This window comes from Lipomyces tetrasporus (assembly GCF_029532465.1).
Source record: "Lipomyces tetrasporus strain NRRL Y-64009 chromosome Unknown POJ06scaffold_13, whole genome shotgun sequence".
Taxonomy (NCBI): Eukaryota; Fungi; Ascomycota; class Lipomycetes; order Lipomycetales; family Lipomycetaceae; genus Lipomyces; species Lipomyces tetrasporus.
In genome coordinates this window covers 627,798-641,280 of record NW_026611608.1, presented here as the reverse complement: position 1 = coordinate 641,280, position 13,483 = coordinate 627,798, and the positions used below count along the sequence as shown (strand labels likewise).

The 13,483-nt window shown below is 48.5% G+C and overlaps 6 protein-coding genes across 6 annotated transcripts; 5 read left to right on the top strand and 1 right to left on the bottom strand.

Annotated features, from left to right (window-relative positions):
* The first annotated feature begins 124 nt into the window (after positions 1–124).
* Positions 125–2,316, top strand: POJ06DRAFT_263522 (pyridoxal phosphate-dependent transferase). Its single transcript, XM_056188893.1, has 4 exons — positions 125–539; positions 649–813; positions 867–1,724; positions 1,784–2,316. The coding sequence occupies exons 1-4, from the start codon at positions 384–386 to the stop codon at positions 1,913–1,915; spliced, it is 1,311 nt and encodes a 436-aa protein (XP_056040282.1). The 5' UTR covers positions 125–383; the 3' UTR covers positions 1,916–2,316.
* Positions 2,317–2,459: 143 nt separating this feature from the next.
* On the top strand, positions 2,460–5,700 carry POJ06DRAFT_229013 (uncharacterized protein). The gene is made up of 3 exons (XM_056185771.1): positions 2,460–2,742; positions 2,805–4,709; positions 4,763–5,700. The coding sequence occupies exons 1-3, from the start codon at positions 2,679–2,681 to the stop codon at positions 5,428–5,430; spliced, it is 2,637 nt and encodes an 878-aa protein (XP_056040281.1). The 5' UTR covers positions 2,460–2,678; the 3' UTR covers positions 5,431–5,700.
* A 279-nt stretch (positions 5,701–5,979) lies between these two features.
* POJ06DRAFT_263518 (hemolysin-III related-domain-containing protein) lies at positions 5,980–8,024 on the top strand. Its single transcript, XM_056188892.1, has 3 exons — positions 5,980–6,314; positions 6,369–7,504; positions 7,559–8,024. The coding sequence occupies exons 1-3, from the start codon at positions 6,033–6,035 to the stop codon at positions 7,665–7,667; spliced, it is 1,527 nt and encodes a 508-aa protein (XP_056040280.1). The 5' UTR covers positions 5,980–6,032; the 3' UTR covers positions 7,668–8,024.
* On the bottom strand, positions 8,025–8,830 carry POJ06DRAFT_263517 (uncharacterized protein). Its single transcript, XM_056188891.1, has one exon. It carries the CDS (start codon positions 8,607–8,609, stop codon positions 8,262–8,264), a length of 348 nt encoding a protein of 115 aa, XP_056040279.1. The 5' UTR covers positions 8,610–8,830; the 3' UTR covers positions 8,025–8,261.
* A 230-nt stretch (positions 8,831–9,060) lies between these two features.
* Positions 9,061–11,414, top strand: POJ06DRAFT_263515 (DNA polymerase alpha/epsilon subunit B-domain-containing protein). Its single transcript, XM_056188890.1, has 7 exons — positions 9,061–9,183; positions 9,238–9,433; positions 9,491–9,622; positions 9,678–10,034; positions 10,086–10,447; positions 10,502–10,629; positions 10,685–11,414. The coding sequence occupies exons 1-7, from the start codon at positions 9,116–9,118 to the stop codon at positions 10,918–10,920; spliced, it is 1,479 nt and encodes a 492-aa protein (XP_056040278.1). The 5' UTR covers positions 9,061–9,115; the 3' UTR covers positions 10,921–11,414.
* Positions 11,415–11,639: 225 nt separating this feature from the next.
* POJ06DRAFT_263512 (alpha-helical ferredoxin) lies at positions 11,640–12,882 on the top strand. Its single transcript, XM_056188889.1, has 2 exons — positions 11,640–12,518; positions 12,575–12,882. The coding sequence occupies exons 1-2, from the start codon at positions 11,742–11,744 to the stop codon at positions 12,659–12,661; spliced, it is 864 nt and encodes a 287-aa protein (XP_056040277.1). The 5' UTR covers positions 11,640–11,741; the 3' UTR covers positions 12,662–12,882.
* Positions 12,883–13,483: the final 601 nt, after the last annotated feature.

The following is a 13,483-nucleotide window of genomic DNA, read 5'->3' as shown; positions in this document are numbered from 1 at the left end:
TGTTCATCTGATCACGCTGAGGTCTCGAGACCCGCGATGCACGAGCCGCACATCAGACCGACGGCCAAGCGTGCACCATTTATGCCTGATATGGTCTGTTGACTTCCTAATTGCAATGTTAGACGTTTAATATTTAGAGGTATATGCAGGAGGTAACTTTGGATGCACGGAGCTGCAATTTTCGTGCGCCACATTGTCAAATGAGCCTCCCCCCACCCGAAGCTCCTCGATGACGGGACTCGGCGCGACAGCACCTTCCGCCGAAGAAATTTGCCTCCTTGGAACTTGCCATTTTTTATTTCCCCAAATATATACGCATATTACTCCCAATCGACTATATTATAGTACTGGAACAAGCATTGACTAAAAATATTTTGAGCAAAATGACGAAAGAACCTACTGCACACTACGACCCATTGGAAAGCGCCGTCTCCTCGAACGTGGCTCTTGAATACGAGAACGAATACAGCGCACACAATTATCATCCACTTCCGGTCGTGTTTTCAAGCGCAAAGGGCGCGCATGTTTATGATCCAGAGGTAAGTAGTGCCTCATGTTTAGATTTGGCAAAGATCTCCGCTGTCCTGTCATTAGGAGTGATTTGGCAGCGTACTGGGGACGATTGGACATGTTTCTTATTTTACTCAGGGAAATGATTATTTGGACTTTCTCTCGGCCTATTCCGCAGTGAATCAGGGCCATTGCCACCCGAAAATCATCAAGGCTCTGATTGATCAGGCCCAGAAGCTTACCCTCAGCAGCCGCGCATTCTCAAATGATGTGTTTCCCAAATTCGCCAAGTATATCACGGAGGTAATTAATCTTTGATCTTTCTGTTGTTTTCATTTGCTAATGCATCACAATAGTACTTTGGTTATGACATGGTGTTACCTATGAACACTGGTGCGGAGGCAGTGGAGACTGGCCTAAAGCTCGCTAGAAAGTGGGGTTACCTTAAGAAAGGCATTCCAGAGGACCAGGCAATCATTCTTAGCGCAGCAAACAACTTCCATGGTCGGACTCTTGGCGTAATCTCTATGTCTACTGATCCTGAAGCTCGAGAAAACTACGGTCCGTACTTGCAGAACGTCGGACCCATCGTTCCGGGCACAAAAAAAGTGATTCGATTCAACCATATTGAGGATATTGAAGACGCTTTAAATGCGGTTGGAGACAAGGTAGCTGCGTTTTTGGTTGAGCCTATTCAGGGTGAGGCCGGAGTAATCGTCCCCGATGACGATTACCTTCCGCAGGTAGCTGAGCTTTGCAAGAAGCACAATGTTCTGTTGATCTGCGACGAGATTCAGACGGGTCTCGCCAGAACTGGAAAGATGCTTTGCAGCGAGCATTATGGCGTGAGGCCTGATATTGTTCTCTTAGGAAAGGCTATATCTGGCGGTATTCTTCCCGTTAGCGCTGTCTTGTCCTCGAAGGAGATCATGCTCTGCATCGAGCCGGGTACTCACGGATCTACGTATGGCGGTAATCCTTTAGCCAGTGCTGTAGCGATTGCTGCCCTGGAGGTCATTAGAGATGAGAACCTGGCTGCGAGAGCAGCTTATCTAGGTGAGCGATTCATGTCCTCCTTAAAGCGCCTGGAAGGTGGTGTTATCAAGGAGGTTCGTGGAAAGGGACTGCTTACCGCCATTGTCATCGACAATGAGAAGGCCAATGGAAAGACTGCGTGGGAGCTATGCCTTTTGTTGAAATCCAGAGGTTTGTTGGTATGTGTTTATTCTGTGTGTCTATGGTGGCAGTTAGAATCGCGCTAATGGTATTCTAGACCAAGCCAACTCATGAAAACATCATCAGACTCGCTCCTCCGTTGGTCATATCTGAAGAGGACCTAGACAAGGGTATTGAGATTATAGCAAAAGCCGTACTGGACCTTGGAACTGCTGAAATTTCGGAGTAAGCGGCGCATGTGTTTTGAAGAGTAAGAAAGCAGCTTTAGATAGCAGCATGATTGAATGTATATATCAAAATTTTGCCATGTAAATACGATTGGAATTCGTGTATTTGTTGTAAGTTAGGGGATCACAAATGGTACGGAGTCGACAATGATAGTTGAGTTTCCTGCGTACGATCTGCCTCGGCACTTAGAGAACGCCCAAATCAGTATACGAACTGCCATCGACACTTAGAAGAGACTCAAACAAACGAAGCAAATGGCTTTGGAAACACCATATTGGGAATGTCGGTTTACACGATACCGGGGTAGAATACTGTATGTTACGAGGAAAGCTAGCGGTCATAAGTTATCTTGGCGTAGACAACAGAGAGTGGTCCTCTCTACTGTGTATAGGTATAAGTGGATTGGAATAACTACGATCCAGGGGTTATGATCCTCGAGTGTGAAACAATGAAGTACGCTACCGTAACCTGAGCACCATTATTGGGAGGGTAACGCATTATGAGTACGGGAGTTTACTGTCACTACATTCACTTTGTTCCTGTCTCTCTGTTCAGATTCGCGGGGGTAGTCTCAATATATACTGAGGCAAGACGTTACTCCCTGTTATTATTGTCGAATTACATCCTTACGTTGGCTTGCGTTGACCAGATCCAGTGCTTGCGCGGCAACGGAACGACAACACTTATATCATATTGATCTCGAAGCAGCTGACCGGATAGCGATCCCGAAGCAGCGGACTGGGTAGGCTAGATTGTGCGTCAAAATGAGAGACAAATCTATCAGCCAAACTTTTGGTGGGACCTTCTGGTCAAGCGACTACTATTCTGGTAAGATCCATCGTGTGGGGTAGATGGACCCGGAGCCAGCTGCTAATCGATTTCGTGCCCAGGTCTGAACGTGTTGTACGGCAAACAAGTTCAGGGTTTTTACGAAAACAGCCAGATTCTCCAATTGATGGATAATTTACGCAATGCTGAAGAAAGCTATGGTAGGCAATTGGAAGACGCGGCGAGGGACCTGGCTCCCACGGCCAACGGATTCGGGCGTGATGAGGGCGCCAGTCTTCGTAAAGCATATGAGGCCATTGTGCAACAGGTCGTCAAGAAAGGGTCTGCACATATAGATATTGCAAGAGGCATACAGGCTATGGCCATTAACCCATTCGCGGAATTCGCCATCCAGCATGAGCGTAGGGTACGCGAATCATATAAGCACGCGACTGGTATGGTTGACACGGTTAAGAAACTGCAAAGGGAGGTTCAAAATTCGGCGAGAACATTCGGCTCCAAGCGTAATAGTTTAGAAGAATATAATAAGGACGAAGCCATCAGTCCGCCAATGGAAAGTTCTAAGAAAGATGAACATAGTCCGCAGACGGCTGCACCTATCCGCGGGGTATTTCCAGACGAGAACAGGCCCCCGACTCGGTCAGCACCTATAGACCGCGCTGCTACTAGTAGCTCCCTGGCATCAAACGACGACGACGATGATGAGGATAGCTTTTTTACAATTGCAGGAATAGAGTATAGTAGAGATCAAATAGGACAGATGTTATCAGCGATGCTGGATAAGATACCGCTATCAGATCATAAGGTTGCCATATTGGGCACGTATCACAACACCTCTTCAGGCGCTGATATTGTCGAATGGATTAGAAGCAATACGAGATCTACGACGACCGCGTCAGCCGAGGAGTTTGGTCAAGACCTTGCAGAATACGGCTTCCTCAGGCTGCTGGGAAACATTGGCAACACGTTCGTCAACAGCTCACGTATGCGTTATCGATGGCACAAGAAAGCTTTTGTGCTGGCTGGAAAGATGCCCGCCCAGGCGGCAAAAGAGAGCGCACTGGGCGAGAGTTTGTTAGGTCTCTACAATGCAGCCACTGGCGTGAATTACGACGAGAGTCCTCTTGAACGACTTGAACGAGAATTGCAAACAGCAGACGAAAAGTACAAGGCCGCAGTAAAGCAACTCGATACGACCCGGTGCTATCTTGAGGAGACTTTGATCTCTCATTTCAAGAATATGGAACGATATGAGTTTGAACGGATAGAATCTGTCAAGCGTCATTTGAATGTCTTCTCTGCCTGCATGGCGAATAGCATCCCAAGAATGCAGGCGATCGTTGACGAACTTGAGTTGTACCACGAAACCATCATGCCCTTGAACGACGTTAACTTCATGATTGCCAGCTACCAAACCGGCTATTTCGTGCCTCAGACGGAGGTCTATCGAACGGAATTTATGAGAAATAATTTACATCAGACGTTCGGAGTCGATTTCATCACCCGTTTGGAGGAAGAGCAGCGGGACGTCCCGTATATCGTCTCAACTATCCTGAGGCATCTCGAAGACGTTTATCCCACTCTCGAGAACGATACCGTCCGGGGAGACGTTTGGTTGCGGTATGTGCCCTTGTCCGAAGTGCATAAGCTACGCAGTGAAATAAATACAGGGAAGAATTTTGCACCAGAGGTTCTCACGCGTTATCAGCCCAGCATTGTCGCCAGCGTTCTGAAGCTATATTTATTAGAGCTCCCAGATTCCCTGGTCGAAGGAAGGTTATACGACGCCATTAAAGATTACTATTCTCGTCGGGGCGGAGATATCGACCTTGCTACTGTTCAGAATAATCGCGAGATCGTATTGCCGTTAACTAATATTTTGGAAAAGTTGAATGAAAAGAAGTTGAAAACTTTAGTCACTCTAACTCTCCACTTCCAGCGGTTGGTTAATGTCCTTCGTTTGGGTCCGCAATACGAGGTTGAGTTGGCCCAGGAGATGTCTAGAGGTGAGAATGTCCACTTCTACATTTGATAGTCCCGTACTAACTAACGCACATAGTTCTACTTCGTCCCAGAGTCCAGTCACAAGTTACACTCGACGACTTACATAGTCACAGATTTGTCCTCGATTTGATTCGGAATGGCGTCATCATTTTCAGAACTTTAAAGGCCAATCTTAAAGTCAAGAGGGGTGACTCGTTAAACGAACGAGAGTCGCGCCCTAGAGTGGTTGACATTACGGGCTATATTGGTGAACACATTGGGTCTCCGGCTCCACAAGATGACAGTCGACCGGGCTCACCTAATAGTCATAACGGGCAACCAACATTGAATATAGTGCTGACTCCTTCGTCTCGCCGACGGCATTCATCGGCGTCCATGAATCCGGTTCAAGCCGGTGAAGCACAGGCATTTGGCGATAATCCAGGCTCTATCTCTAGTTCGCCGTCTCGTCATCATGAATTACCACACTCATCGGGCAGCATTCCAGCAATCGTTGTGCCTAATTCGTCGACATTGCAAGGCAATTCTGAGGAGACTGGTAGCGATGGAGTGACTGAGAATTCAGCTGATTTGCCAGAACGCACGACAAGCTTGCGGCATGCGCGTGGAAGAAGCTTAGTCGGCGAAGTGGATCCTGGCGCTGACAACATTGGTGTTTTAGATGCGACTGCCCGGTTTCAAGGCGTAGAGCTCATCGACCAGCCGATGACAGACGATTATTAACGGGTGAATAAATGTTGCTATAAGGGCGCTTTGATTATTATGGTTTGGTTACGCATACGAAATATCGACCACGTTTGGTCGTTTTTTCATTGATAGTTAGTTTATGAATTTGGTTTGGAACAAAATAGCACAGCGCCCCGTATCCTACCTCTGCCGAACTGTCATTGACAGCACACGCAGGTTACCGTTCTTGAGGCAGTACGCTAATCGTACCATACTAGTACCGCTTGTGATACTCTACAACGAATCCTGGATCATAGCAGATTTCATGAAATAGCAAATAGCGTAAAGTTGCCTTCAAAAACACATCTGCCGTCCTCCGAACATTTGATTGGTCCGAATAAATACGCCGAATTCAATGCATTTACGACATATATGTGGCATCTCTTGGCCAATACACCATATATGTGCATTGACAATCCTTTGCGTTCGACAAGTTCTCGAGACCAGGGCGCAGTAACCACACGGAAGAGCAGCGTAGCCGAATACGGCTTAGTTCAAAACTTCAATTTTGCCAACGAGACGCAGACCCTGCGATATCCAGCGTGATACGGCATAGCTTGAAACTTTAAAACTAGGAGGCGAGCCTCGTCGCTCTATTCATGCGAAGTCCCCACCTCTACGAACACCGCCCACAAGTCCTCTACTTTATAACACTGCAACAGTCGTCACTTGCAGATTTAGGAATCAGTATGGCACCGACTGTTACAGAGACTGTTACTATGGAGCTGGCCGAGGTTTCGGACGACGAGTCGCGGCCGCTCCTGAACAAGGCGGACTCGTTCTCGTCTGTCCGGTCCGCGGCACGACGCCACTCATTCCATTCTCATTCGAAAAGTCCTTCGACAGACTTGGAGTTTTTGGAGGAGGTTGTTCTGCTCAAGGCATGAATTCGGTTGTGTTAGGTATTTGTCTGCACACACTAATTGTAATAACAGCTTGACTTGTTTTTGAGCCACCTCGAACAGCGGCTTCACTCGCTGGAGTCATACAGTGCAGAGAAACTTAGCAGACTTGATGAAAGTCTAGTGAACGCATACCAGACCTTGGTCGCCGTGAAGGAATCCTGTGGCAAACTGGGAGGAGAAGTTATTGGAGAAGGATGGCGACGAGGCGAGGCGATTGTCACCATTCTCGAACGGCGATACAACGATTCGCTTACCACCAAAGATTCTCTGCCGTCCAAGGTCGCTGCCGGAATGCACTTCCTTGAGCAAAAGCTGTCCGATCTGGAGGGACAGTGCTATACAACAGTCAACGAGACTATCCAAAATGTCGACACAAAACTAAGCGATTCGGCGGACGCGATTAACCGTAGTATTGAGGCTGCACTGAGGGCTGCAAAGGAACGGCTCATTACGTACGAAGAACTGCCTTTGCAATGGCGGGAGAATCCGTATATCTACCGAGGCTATAGATTTTGCGCGAATTACACCGAATGCGTTGTTAGTTTGGTGAAGATCCACAACGAAACTTGCAATATTTGGACTCATGGTTTCGGCTTCATTATGATGCTTAGCGTTGCCTTGTACTATTACCCATCATCGCCTGATTTCAAGAAATTCACTATGTGGGACAAGGTTGTCTTTGGGATCTTCTTGGTTGCGGCTTTGAAGTGTTTACTGTCGTCCATGATTTGGCACACATTCAACAGTATCGGCATTCTATCTCATAAGCGGTATTTCGCTTGTGTTGATTACACAGGAATCTCAGTTCTTATTGCATGCTCCATTTTGACGACACAGTATACGTCTTTCTACTGCCAGCCGTTGTCGCAGACAGTCTACATGACTTCGACTGCTCTTTTTGGTATTGTGGGTGCTGTGATGGCCTGGCACCCGGCCTTTGACGAGCCCGAAAACCGCTGGCTCCGAATTACGCTTTTTGTCAGTCTTGCGATGTCAGGAGCTTTGGGGCTCGTCCAACTGTCGTTCACTAAAGGCATTATCAACACGCTGACGTTCTACTTCCCAATATCGAAGAGCTTGCTATGCTACGTTGCAGGAGTTGTAGTTTACGGATGTTTATTTCCCGAGAAATACTTTCCGGGCAGTATTTTCGACTGGATTGGAGCGTATGTTGGCACTGGTTATGTGTGCGAAAATTCGCTAACAGGCATTTGGAATAGGTCTCACAACATTTGGCACTTGGCCGTTGTCGGTGGTATCTACTATCACTATACAGCCACTCACAAGCTTCTCGAAGATGCTAGAGAATTCAGCTGTGCCGCTCATTAGTGGAATCAATCAAGAAGTGCGACGATGACCTGTTTTTAGTGGTTGCTCGGATAGAAGTTACCGTTATATATAGATATCGAGTAATTTTATTTCTCTTTCCGGTTTTATTTCTCATCTTGGCGTTCAATAGAGTTTCATGTGCAGGGGATACACGCTTTCTGGGAGAAACGAACTGATGGCATACTCCTATTGCATCACTAGAGTGACGAGCACGCGGGATGCCGGGTTTCATATAATTTGGGTGTCATAATACTTGCTGGCTAATTGTCTATGGATTCACGCGTAATGCGAAAGCGTACGCTCAAAAGCGTTTGATGGAATACAATACAATCAATTGATAATTTAATTGTAATAAGAAAGTCCACGTGTTGGAACGCCCGCGCTCATATCTACCCAATTACTTCGACAGCCGTTTTGGTGGTCATTGAATTTGAAACAACGAATGATGGGCTAGACTTTCTCCAAGTACTATTGTCGGGGTATCCAAGGTCCGCGAAAGAACGCACTGGAGTCCAATGTCGTTAACAACGGCGGAAGCATGCAACAAACCGGATGCTCTTCTGGTCGTCTCACAAGATTCTGCCACGCATACGTTCAACCTTGACTCTTCCTCTGTTCCTTCCGCTTCCGCTTATTCTTTTTCCTGGCATCCGCGGTCTCTTCTTCCACATATTCCTCATCCATCTCTTCGTCTTCCTCTGAAACAGCTTTGTCCGCCGGCGAAGCAACCGTAGGCAACGTCCCAAAAAAGGTAACATACGAAAACGCCGCAACAACAAGTCCGGTAAATGATAAAAGCATCAGATTCGAATGCTTCGAAATCGCGCGATCAATAGGTGTGGCTCTCATATTGGAAGAGGTCGACCGGTCAGTTTGGTGTCTTTGCTGGTCGTCGTCGTCGTCGTTGCAGGTCTCTGATCGCCTGGGGATGTATAGTCGCATAGATATTGGTGCTCCAAATCTCTAAAACGACTTAGAGCTTAGACGAGGTACATCCAAGGCTAATACACGTGTGGATGCTCGAGCAGAATGGTAAAACGCACCAAATATGTACGCGTGGGAGATTCACCCAGACAGTTAGTGACGTTGCACAATTCGTGCGGCTCACAAGTTGGGAGTTTATGGAACAAGAGTCTTCAGGGACAATAGCACTTTCCTCTATGGGTCTACCGTTTGACTAATGCTTTCCCAAAAGAGGAATAATTATTTACGTCCTTAATAATTCATTTGGCATTTGTTTGGCGTTGGGGGTCACGATTGTTTGCCATGCCTGCCATAAGCGTCAAATTCAAGTGTCCTCGATGTGAGGCTAAATAGCAACTTACGCTGCAATTAGGTACAAGTAATTATTATGGGCGCGTGTGCACATTCGACTGGCAGCACTAATGACAAGTTGCCGTCTCTCGCGTCGCACTGCCCATCACGTAGCCGCTACAACTGCAAGCTTCATGAATACGATGTCGCCAGTAGCGTCATCTTCGACTCTAGACTCGAATTACTTACTATCTGATCCAAGGTAAACCTCTGCTTGTTCGCAGCCAAAATTCATGCTAACGTCGTAACGCGGCAGAGAGGACGAGTCATTTCCCACGTTCGAGCGACCGGCGTCATCAAGAGCGCTGATATCGAAATACAACAACGAATTTTTGTTGAAGAATACGGAAAAGACATATGAGCAGCAGTACGCGAGTTTGTACTTCCTCAGACTTACTGTTCTGAAGCCGCGCGTGTCGAAAATTGCGGCGGAGGCGTGGAATGGCATGAGTGTGGGTTGACGTGATTGTCCATCTGTGGGGAGGACTTAGAGCTAATGTGTGCCATAGATTTTGAACCAGCGAGTCAAGGCTGTGGATCGGGTCTTGGACGTTCGGCAAGGCGAGTTCTGCTGGATTGTCGGGACGGTGTACATGGAAATGACTCTGAAGCCGAATATATTGGACGAGATTACGAAGGAAGTGAGTTTACGTTCCGGGTGCTTATCGGTTTTTTTGCTAATTGCTACGGACGTAGTTTTGGACTACAGCACCGATCTCCAAAGACAAGTTCGCAGATCCGCACAGTGATTCAATTATGCTCGAAGACGAATCCGGGCGAGTCAATCTCGTGGGATCGACCATTAAAAGCGAGCTACTGGTCACCGGCTGTGTTGTTGCTGTTCTGGGCAGCGAGACCACGAGCGGGGATTTCGATGTCGTTGATATCCGGTATCCACAACTTGCGCCTCAGTTGCCAAGGCCAGTATCGACAGGACATGAGAGAAGATCCGTCGCGTTGGTGTCCGGGTTGGAAGTTAGCGGGGATGTTCACGAAAGCTATGAGACGTCTATGCTGTTTGAGTATCTCATGGGTGAACTCGGCGGTTCTGATGTAAGTTATCATCCTGGATGATTTCGCTTACGATTGTAATAACTAATGCAGGATTCCAAACACGCGTCGGAGATCATCCACGTCATAGTGGCCGGGAATTCGTTCGCCAATAATCGCTCTAGTCCGATTTCACGAGATGAAGAAAACGGAGACAGCTCGCAGAAAAAGAAGAAAAAGTACGGCTACGACTCGTCGTCATACAACTCAAAACCCACGGAAGCGCTAGATAGTATGCTTGCTGATTTGAGTAATTCTGTCTGTGTCGATATCATGCCGGGCGATCAGGATCCTACGAATTACTCGTTTCCCCAGCAACCGATTAACCCTGCTCTGGTTCCAAGGACGCGACGATTCTTGGGGTCGAGTTTTAGATCTGTATCGAATCCGTGCTGGTGGGATGTCGAAGGATTACGGTGAGGGTCGGCTGCAGGTTTGATTTGAAAGAAGACGTATTAAACAATCTGCAGAATTCTTGGAACCGGTGGGCAGACGATCGATGATATTTTCAAGTACGTTGAAGGCGATGACAGACTGAAAATGATGGAATATTCGCTACGATGGCAGCACTGTGCGCCGACCGCTCCCGATACGTTGTGTAAGTCAAAGTTCCATGCAGGCCGGTTCTTGCTGATGACTAAGATGCATTATAGGGAGCTATCCATTCCGTGACTACGACCCGTTCATTTTACATGAAACGCCACATTTATTCTTCGCGGGGAACCAGCCAGAGTTTAAGACAAAGATAATAGAGGGTGACGACGGACAGCGAGTACGCCTGGTCGCGCTACCAAAGTTCTCTGAGACTGGACAGCTTGTGCTGGTAGATGTGGATTCGTTAGCCTGTGAGGTCGTGACATTTGCGTCAGGTGCGACTGCGCAGGATTAGTTTTACTGTACGACAATTACAAACGATAGAGTTTGATTGAGTGTATATTAGGCATAAAATGCACTGGAATGTATTCAGCTCTTTCTACGGTTGATAATTCAAGCATGTATTTGGAAACTACCAAGTCGGCTAGTCGGTTGCCTTCTGCGGCCCGCCGTTGTGTAAATCGGCAAATCTGTAACCAATTGCACATTTGAGAATACCAAACAGGCGATCAGTATACATCGTTTCTTGACTACGGTCATGGGCCAGCTCGGCTACTTGTGTGAGAATTGTGCGGTGTGTTCCGGATCCGACGCGTTCCGGTGGAATTTATTATCGTCGGCCCAGCAACAGTGCCGCACTGCCGAATATGTGCACGTGACAGACATTGCCAGGCAGTTTTGGCGAGCAATGGCGAGCATTTGCGAAATGTGCATGGAATACTGGCAGTGTGAATGGCAATATATTACAGGATTTATCGAAGCAAAGCACCAAGAAGCAGATTAGTGAAGAAATATCAATGCGTCGGCTTGTTACAACTTCACAAGCCGGCCGGGTCCCGGTTACATTCCGGGTAACATGACCGACCAATCGCAGGCGGGCATGATTCTAACTAACTAGCGCGCGATGCGACAGATACACCATTAATGCAGTTGACATTTGGACGACCCAGCCAATCGGAGCCCAGGCGTTTATAACGCGGGCCAGGGTTCGGAGGTTCCCCGCGTGAAATGGTGAGCGACTTGTAGTGAGTGCTCGCCTCTTTTTTCCAGACTCGCTGTTACTCACTTTCAAGCGTGCCATTTGCATTACACACTATTGTCAATTGACTAGCGAAAATGAACTCCTGCCGAACCTCTCTTGCCACGATGAGCAGCGCGATTGCGGGATCTGTCCGCCGCAGCATGACGTCGTCGACTTTGCGCGCACCCATGGTCGCTTCTGTGCGCAGCATGGCTACAGCAACTTCGGAACCTGCGCGCCCGGCAAATACACCACGGATGAAGAAGCTGAAGATTTACAGATGGAACCCAGACGAGCCGTCGTCGAAGCCGTACATGCAGGACTTTGAGGTTGATTTGAACGAGTGTGGCCCGATGATGCTGGACGCGATCCTAAAGATCAAGAACGAGCAGGACGCGACGCTCACGCTCCGCCGGTCGTGCCGCGAGGGCATTTGCGGGTCGTGCGCGATGAACATCAACGGCACCAACACGCTCGCGTGCCTGTGCCGCATCGACCCGGACCTGACGCAGACGACCAAGGTGTACCCGCTGCCGCACATGTTTGTCGTCAAGGACCTTGTGCCAGACCTGACGCAGTTCTACAAGCAGTACAAGTCGATCAAGCCGTATCTGCAGCGCGCGGACTACCCTGCTGACGGCAAGGAGACGCTGCAGTCGATCGAGGATCGCAAGAAGCTGGATGGATTGTACGAGTGCATTTTGTGCGCGTGCTGCTCGACAAGCTGCCCGTCGTACTGGTGGAACCAGTCCGAGTACCTGGGTCCTGCGATCTTGCTGCAGACGTACCGATGGCTGGCAGACAGCCGTGACCATGCGACCGAGGAGCGCAAGCTTGCGCTGCAGAATTCGATGTCGCTATATCGATGCCATGTGAGTTTTTTGGTTGTAGATCGGGTAGTTCGATTTGATACTAACTGCGGGTGTAGACCATCATGAACTGCTCGAGGACGTGTCCAAAGGGGTTGAATCCTGGTCTTGCGATTGCAGAGATAAAGAAGAGCATGTCCTTGTGAGCGTTTGCCTGACTTGCGAGGCGAACGACGGCCCAAGCGCTTCCAGCTAGAATCATCCGTACACAAAATTCGACGATATGCATATAATTACTATTACTTCGTTTCAACAATGGCGTTTTTGTTTGTATTTAGTGTGTTTAGTGATTATAATGGTAGGAATGAAATAAGGCAGACGGCGACAGCGATGTATGACAGTTGTATAATATATTCGTTGCCAGTATTCACTTGTTCAGTAGCATGATCGTAGGTCAACTGGAGTGCGTGTGCTAGCGTCGGTCAAAGTCGGAGCGGGCCGCGAAGACGGGCAGGTATGGGGAAGCCAGCCGACAAAATAGTCGGGAAGCTGACTTCGCTGTGCAAACCGACGGCTCTGTCGATCCGGGGACTCTACTGACTCCGTTTGCCCGCACGCAATTGCCAGCCTGGACGACGATGATGGTCGTCTACAACGTTGCTCTCGATAATCCACATAAGAGCACGGTGACCGCCTGATCTGGACTTGGTCAGCTCTATTATCTGGTCCGCGGGCGCAAGTGGCCAGCTCTATCTCTGGCATTCGCCGATACTGCGCCCACCATCGTCAACAATATCAATCTCATATTCGCAAGGTGCGTGTCCGTTACAGTCACTCGTCTACTAGCCGGCATCGGAAGCCAGGCACCGATCTAACCAGGCCGTGCCCAACTCCGCACCGATCGCGCCCCGCTGGCCGCCTTGTTGCCAGCTTGTTTTGGAGTCGACTCAGGTTTGCCCTGGCCCTCATCTTCGTAGTCGAGCGTATCTGCCCTAATCCAGCACAGGCACACGACTGTCCTGATAGCA

Bases quoted from the DNA above. Each gene is read 5' to 3' on its own strand.
- POJ06DRAFT_263522 (XM_056188893.1), top strand. From the start codon at position 384: ATGACGAAAGAACCTACTGCACACTACGACCCATTGGAAAGCGCCGTC. The intron at 540-648 runs GTAAGTAGTGCC...TATTTTACTCAG, and splicing joins CGCATGTTTATGATCCAGAG to GGAAATGATTATTTGGACTT. The intron at 814-866 runs GTAATTAATCTT...GCATCACAATAG, and splicing joins TCGCCAAGTATATCACGGAG to TACTTTGGTTATGACATGGT.
- POJ06DRAFT_229013 (XM_056185771.1), top strand. From the start codon at position 2,679: ATGAGAGACAAATCTATCAGCCAAACTTTTGGTGGGACCTTCTGGTCA. The intron at 2,743-2,804 runs GTAAGATCCATC...TTTCGTGCCCAG, and splicing joins GTCAAGCGACTACTATTCTG to GTCTGAACGTGTTGTACGGC. The intron at 4,710-4,762 runs GTGAGAATGTCC...TAACGCACATAG, and splicing joins GGCCCAGGAGATGTCTAGAG to TTCTACTTCGTCCCAGAGTC.
- POJ06DRAFT_263518 (XM_056188892.1), top strand. From the start codon at position 6,033: ATGCGAAGTCCCCACCTCTACGAACACCGCCCACAAGTCCTCTACTTT. The intron at 6,315-6,368 runs GCATGAATTCGG...TTGTAATAACAG, and splicing joins AGGAGGTTGTTCTGCTCAAG to CTTGACTTGTTTTTGAGCCA. The intron at 7,505-7,558 runs GTATGTTGGCAC...CATTTGGAATAG, and splicing joins ATTTTCGACTGGATTGGAGC to GTCTCACAACATTTGGCACT.
- POJ06DRAFT_263517 (XM_056188891.1), bottom strand. From the start codon at position 8,609: ATGCGACTATACATCCCCAGGCGATCAGAGACCTGCAACGACGACGAC.
- POJ06DRAFT_263515 (XM_056188890.1), top strand. From the start codon at position 9,116: ATGAATACGATGTCGCCAGTAGCGTCATCTTCGACTCTAGACTCGAAT. The intron at 9,623-9,677 runs GTGAGTTTACGT...CTACGGACGTAG, and splicing joins TGGACGAGATTACGAAGGAA to TTTTGGACTACAGCACCGAT. The intron at 10,035-10,085 runs GTAAGTTATCAT...TAACTAATGCAG, and splicing joins GTGAACTCGGCGGTTCTGAT to GATTCCAAACACGCGTCGGA.
- POJ06DRAFT_263512 (XM_056188889.1), top strand. From the start codon at position 11,742: ATGAACTCCTGCCGAACCTCTCTTGCCACGATGAGCAGCGCGATTGCG. The intron at 12,519-12,574 runs GTGAGTTTTTTG...CTGCGGGTGTAG, and splicing joins TGTCGCTATATCGATGCCAT to ACCATCATGAACTGCTCGAG.